Source organism: Xenopus tropicalis, chromosome 8 (assembly GCF_000004195.4).
Source record: "Xenopus tropicalis strain Nigerian chromosome 8, UCB_Xtro_10.0, whole genome shotgun sequence".
Classification (NCBI taxonomy): domain Eukaryota; kingdom Metazoa; phylum Chordata; class Amphibia; order Anura; family Pipidae; genus Xenopus; species Xenopus tropicalis.
This window is the reverse complement of record NC_030684.2, coordinates 102925880-102932935: the sequence shown is the minus strand read 5'-3', so window position 1 is coordinate 102932935 and position 7056 is coordinate 102925880. Positions and strand designations below refer to the sequence as shown.

At 39.9% G+C, this 7056-nt stretch overlaps 1 protein-coding gene across 2 annotated transcripts in view; it reads right to left on the bottom strand.

Annotated features, from left to right (window-relative positions):
* Positions 1–5392: 5392 nt before the first annotated feature.
* Positions 5393–7056, bottom strand: part of rtn1 (reticulon 1) — a 91522-nt gene continuing 89858 nt past the window's right edge. The window contains exon 7 of one of the 2 annotated variants that reach the window (XM_012968532.2): positions 5393–6401. In XM_012968532.2, coding sequence (XP_012823986.1) covers positions 6362–6401 — 40 coding nt within the window. In that variant the 3' untranslated portion in view covers positions 5393–6361. 2 annotated transcript variants of the gene reach the window in all.

The window sequence follows — 7056 nt, the reverse complement described above, 5'->3', positions numbered from 1 at the left end:
CGTATGTTCAAAAAGCAGAAGCACAGAAATGTAGACATTGTGGTGAGGGGTATTCGGTTATACCGAAGCTGCAATTAAACCTGGGTGAATAATAAATAACGTTACTGCCATCCTAAAATGTAATTTTAATGACGCCACTTTAATGGTCATGGTTATAACAGTTTAATCAGAAAGACCATTACCAATTTATTCAATCATGGGCCTGAGAAAGTAAAATTTGGTCCCCCACACTATATGTATTAGTATAACATTTGCCTGGGGGTTTTATGGCCTAAGGAACAACCTGACCTGCTATAGTTGTATTTTCACCCCAATGCCATGAATGCAAATATATACCTGCTAACAATTGAATCCTCAAAGGAGGGACACATTAGACCACGCCCTGTTACACCCAGACATACCCTGTCACACCCAGGCATACCCTGTCACACCCAGACATACCGTCACACCCAGACATACCCGGTCACACCTGGTCACACCCAGACATACCCTGTCACACCCAGGCATACCCTGTCACACCCAGACATACCGTCACACCCAGACATACCCGGTCACACCTGGTCACACCCAGACATACCCTGTCACACCCAGGCATACCCTGTCACACCCAGACATACCGTCACACCCAGACATACCCGGTCACACCCAGACATACCCTGTCACACCCAGGCATACCCTGTCACACCCAGACATACCGTCACACCCAGACATACCCGGTCACACCTGGTCACACCCAGACATACCCTGTCACACCCAGGCATACCCTGTCACACCCAGACATACCGTCACACCCAGACATACCCGGTCACACCTGGTCACACCCAGACATACCCTGTCACACCCAGGCATACCCTGTCACACCCAGGCATACCGTCACACCCAGGCATACCCGGTCACACCCGGTCACACCCAGGCATACCCGGTCACATCCAGGCATACCCGGTCACACCCAGGCATACCCGGTCACACCCAGGCATACCCCTGCCGGTTTTTGGGTCCACACAGAGCCATTGTAGGGTTGCCACCTTTTCTGGAAAAAAATTCCAGCCATTCTAATGTAACACCTTTTAGAAAAGAGGTTGCTAACTGGTACCTTGTATGTTACTCTTTCTTTTCAGGTGAGACCTCCCTGTACTTTTGGAGGAAGATTTAACCACAGTGAATTTACACACAGAACTTGATTTCTCAAATAACTTGGTTGTCACTGAAAAGGTTCACAATTTGTTAATAGGTGCTGTTCTGATGGTACAAATATCAAACACTTTCAGCCCTCAGATGTTACTCCTACTTTTCAGCTGTAGCATTCACAACACCCCAGAGGTCGTACTCACGGATTTGGTGTAACCCCCTTTTAAGGGCAAAGACACATGCAGTGATTAGTCACTGCAACTTTTTTAAAAAAGTTGTGGCGACTACTCCACACAGCAACTTATACAGTAGCCTACGCAGGATAGTCACAGCAATTAGACGCTGCAACAGCATTGTGGCAAGCAACATTTTGCTCACCAGCAACTGGTTGGGCACCTCTGATCCAAATATATTCAGGTTGAAAATTAGGGACAAGCTATTTCAAAATTAATATACTGTGAACTAGCGGGATCCAGGACAGACACTTTCTTGGCTTTAAGGCAGTTTATTTACACAGGGGTGCCCATGTCAGCATACAAAACAAATCATAAAAATAAATCCTGCCCTCTGGGCGCTACCTTCACACATTAGATTAGTTCCCTCACTAACCTGGGCCCCTTTTGGACTACCAGTGGGAAAACACAAATGTTGGGGTCACCCCTGTACTCACAACACTTCTGGGGAATTAGCTCAGCCTCCTGGCTTTCCTTTCAGCTCCTTAGATCCTCAGTCTCTTGGCAGCTTTCTCAATTCTGGGCTCCCTCTGCTTCTGGCAGTGGCAGGCAGCACCCCAGCCCCTCTGGGAGTCCTAACACAGAGAGGTATCCTTCCTGCTCTGTGCCCTGCTCTGAGAGACTGTCTCACACCTTTCTATACCATTAAATACCTTTTCCACAGGACAGCCTTCCTGTGGAAAGTATGCTCCAATAGGTGAGCTGGACTACTGGAATGGATTGCCTGATCCGCTTGTTCTATCCAGAACCCTATAGCTTCCAGGGCCAGACAGCACAACCTTTTAAACAGAGCAAACCTTCTCCATTTATCAACCTCTACCTTAAAGGTTACATCTCCCACTATGGAGAACTTGAAGGGAAAACTCACCTTTTCTCTAATTTGTTGGGCCATTCTACCGCAATACATATAGACCCACTTTTATTAACTGTTTCATTCTGTTGCCTTATGTGGTAGTGCAAGGCTTTGGTGGCCAGAACTCCCTTATTTGATTACCAAACAAGTCCAGTTGCTTTAAATGTATTTATACTGGATATACCATGACCTGGATGAATGAAAATCTTCATAGACAACTCCCTTATTTCCTTTCTTCCTGTTCCTGCCTATCTGGGTCCAGTGGGTAGCAAACTTGCCACCCTTCTGGAAAGAAGCTGTTGCATTGTACTACCTAGTGGTAGTGTAACTTAAAGGGTAATGTAAGTTAAAAATAGAAAATTCAGCTTGAAGAGGTAGTTCACCTTCAAATTAAATGTTAGTATGTTACAGAATGGCAAATTCTTAGCAACTTTTCAATTGATGTTCATTTTTCTCATTCAAACCACTGCATGGTTGCAAGGGTGATTTAAACCAAACCAACCAGATCCCAACTGAAATTCCAAATTGAAAAGCTGCTGAACAAAAAGCAAAATAATTAAAATAACACATAAACTATAAAAATGAAGACCAATTGCAAATTGTCAAAATAATCATAATCTCTGTAAAGTAATACAAAATAAGTCAGCCCCATAATTACACCATATATGCAAATCTTACGTGTATTTGTTTGCAACTACTGGGAAATATTAGTCCACACATTATGTATTAGCAGAGTATTCTGTGCTAATTCTTGCTCCCTTGTGAATGATAATTTATTTATTTTTATGGTATTTGCAATCCAAATGTATGCACTTTAGGTTTATAGATACAAATTTATATTTGCTACTGTATTTTACATATTTAGTTCCGATTGATTATACAAGACTTTGGGCTCAGCTCAGCAATGCCAGGGTTTACTGAATCTAGGAATTGCTTAGAAAATGCATAGACAGTTAGAATTTCTGACTAATGAATGATAACTGCAAAAGTACCCAGAGAAGTACATTTATATCAATTCATTCTTTTTAAGTTCCCCTTTAATTTGCTGTTGGAGAATAACCTAATATGTAAAAAATATGGTTTATTTACAAAGTAATACCTTTGTTACATACAATTTAGAAGTCATGTTAAATTAAACCACAGTGTAATTAGCCCATTTATTTCCATGCATAAATCTGCATGAAACTGACTTCCAACATTTCAGAAATACCTATTCACTGTGATTGTTTAGGCTGACTCTGGCAAGACCTATAATTGTTTCTGTCTGTCGCAGAGTAACACACATTACAGGATGCTTGCAAAAACTTAATACAGCAGTACAAGGGAAAACAGAAATAAGTGTAATCGCATTTAAAAAAATGTATTATACTCATTTTGTATTTATGCAGATTGCCTTTAAAATCCAGAAAACATACACAAAATGTAGATAATTTGTTACATAAAAACAAAGCATGAGAAAGCATTGTTTCATAATCAGTTTACAATTACTGACCTTCACCATACAATTTTTACTAGTGGTTATATCATTAGTACCAGTTATAACCATAGCATGTCCTGTAATGTTTGTACAGGTATGGGACCTGTTATCCAGAATGCACAGGACCTGGGGTTTTCCAGATAAGAGATCTTTCTGTAATTTGGATCTTCATATCTTAAGTCTGCTAAAAGATTATTTAAATATTGAATAAACTCAGTAGGATTGTTTTGCCTCCAATAAGGATTACAAGGTACTGTTTTATTAATAAAGAAAAAGGTAATCATTTTTAAAAATTAAAATTATTTGCTTATAATGGAGTCTATGGGAGATGGCCTTTCCGCAATTCGTAACTTTATGGATAACGGGTTTCCGGATAAGGGATCCCATACCTGTATTGTTCTCTTTAGAGGAAAATCTACATTGTTAAGCTACTTTACTTGAATCAACCTCTCCTTTGCTCAGCTGTATTGTGGAATAAGTGGTTAAAATTGGCCGCTTAAAATGCCATCTGGAATACTACACATTGGTGGTCAGATTGCACTGATGGATTGGCCTGCAGGCCAGAACAATTGGATCATTAGTGAGAACTGTATATCCAGGAAGTTCTGTATAGAGAGCTAACCTCATGCATGCACCATTTTGGCCTTGCAACTTTGGTTTGATCCCACCAGAGCCTATAATTGTCAGAGGGACACAAAACATGTTAGGCTTTATGAGATGAGTGTACAATAAAGACTTTTTTTCTTTTTGGATTTCTGGAGTTCCTTTTTTTGTTTTGTTGATCCCACCAGAGCCTGATTAAACGGATTCAAAAGGGCTATACATGCAAAGACAAACATGCAATTTGGTGAGACCCAAAATATCTAAATAATGAAGTCTCATGTAGACACAAATCTATTGCCACCTGAGAGTGATTTTACAGAGAGGTCATTTTCATTTTAGCTTCTCTAAATTCACTTCAAAGTGTGGTATTCTGCAAAACAGAAACCCAAAAACACTTTGCTGCGATACGATTGTCTACTTATGTACTTATGGTGCAATTATACATAAACATAGTTTGCCTATTGCAAAAATGCCCAGTCAGTCAGTGGTTTCCAAACTGTGGGGCTGTCCCCTCCAGATGAGTCTGGAGCATTGGCAGAGGGGTCATCCAGAAGACCAAATAAATTGAGATTTGGGGATAGTGGTGTAACTGACCAGCCCCCCTCCCCCCTCAAAAACAATGTCAAGGGGGCCGTCCACAGCCCGGATTGGCTATCTTGTCTGCAGCAGGTGGAGAAATGTAGGGCACTGTCTACCATACACTAGACCCCTCATTCCAGGCCCCCCTGCAATAGTGAGGTCTGCTATTTGGTAGTTATGCTACTGTTTATGGATAATACAAATTTGTTCTTCTAGATACTCATAAAAGCACAGCTAGGAGATTTGGAAGTGAAAACTCCCCTAGATATTCTTGGAAATATTTATGTATGGCTCATACAGGAAGCCTAAAACAAAATATAGTCCTCCAAGGTAGACTTGAATAAAAAATCTGACAACCACTGATCTGCAGTAATTATGTTTTTTATTAGTTGCTTTATACCTATAGGGCACTTTTGGACATTTTTTTTACTACTTAAAGTGGGCCGGGGTTCCATCAAGAGGCAGTTTTACCAAATGGCCTAGTCACATGCACTGAATGAGTACATAGAGAACAACACATTGGCAATCATTTCACTTTATTCCCATTTGTATTTAAACAGTAGGTGAGGTACGATACTGCCAGCAGAAAGATACAGTAAATATTCGGTCTGTACCAGTGAAAAAGGGACATTTATTATGATTTTTACAGTCAAGTAATCGATACTTGTCTTAACCTTGGAGTTTGGGCGATGCTAGGATATTTAACTCGTAGAATAGCAATATTTTTACAAGCTCAACAAAAAGAGAACCTTATACATTTAGTAACATTTATTTATGCATTCAGTGTCAAGTACATAATAAGTGCAAATATTCAGTCCAGAAGTTCACTAGGAACTACAGAGAAAGTAATACAAATCGTAATAAATTGAACAAGCTGACGCTCTCTACATACCATACATGTATATCTGGCTCTCAATCCCTTAAAACATGAGTACTGCAAGTTTAGTCATACAAAACGGATAGAGGTACCGTACACTGTTTTCACTTTTGTGCTGGAAAACACGAAACATTAGTCTACAGTTCTACGTATATATATATATATAATTGAGATAAATCCAACCAGCGGCCCAGAGACAAAGAAGCAAATTTGTACTATTGCGTCATTGCCCTAAGCATGAAGCCCTAGCCACATATCACATTTTAATTTATAGAAGCGCTGCAGAGAGAAGCAGAAAAACACTAAAAAAAGGGGGGAGATAAAAATTACATAGGCTTCCAACGTCATGCATTTTATAGCAACACAAGAAGAACACAACTAGTACACTTTTGAATCTCTTCACTATACTCGAGTGTCTGACACAGCTGATTGTAAGTATTTCTAACAGCAGAGAAGCAGGTCTCCGAGAGCTGCTTTGCTTTTTTTCTGGATGTTTCTGGGAACACGGTGTGTTAAAAAGAACGGTGCAATAAATCGGAAGTGTAGCAACACGGCTGTTTCCACATTAGACTTGAATAATTTACCAACACTTGAATTTTCCCCAGTGTACTTTATTCTTTTTGTTTTGTTCCTGGGATTTTAGCCTGGATCCTGAAAATAAAACAAGGTTTAAGTCAGAATGCTCAAAGCAGAACGAAATTAAGGATGCACTGAATCTATCAGATCCTGAACCAAATCCAAACCATAATATTAAGAAAATGTATCCATTGTGAAGACTCCAAAGTTGAAAAGTCACATGACTTTTAGGGCTGGGATTTATCATACTATGATTTAGTCAAATCCTGACCCAAGAATTCAGTGCCTGCCAAAACTAAACAGACCAGTTCCAAAATTGTCTATTACTGATGTACTATTTATTACTTAAAGTGTACCTGTCACCCAGACATAAAAATCTGTACAATAAAAGCCCTTTTCAAATTAAACATGAAACCCAAATTCATTTTTATATTAACACATCCAACCCCATTATTAACACATTTAAAAATCCCAGCTGGCAATAATATATTGCCTGCTACATCCATTCAGCACTCACTTTCCCCCTCCCTCCTCAACATCTAATTGTGTAGCCTGTGCATGGGCATGTGCATCTGGTCCCCCATTCTGGCACATACACAAGATTTTGGGGTGTTGCCAGTTTGTTAACTTCTATTTCAGTAGTATCTCAAAAGGTTTACATGAGAATGCCCATGATACAGAAAAGGAGCAGCACTACTGCAAAGCTTTACTAAACCAGAGCTGAAGGTTT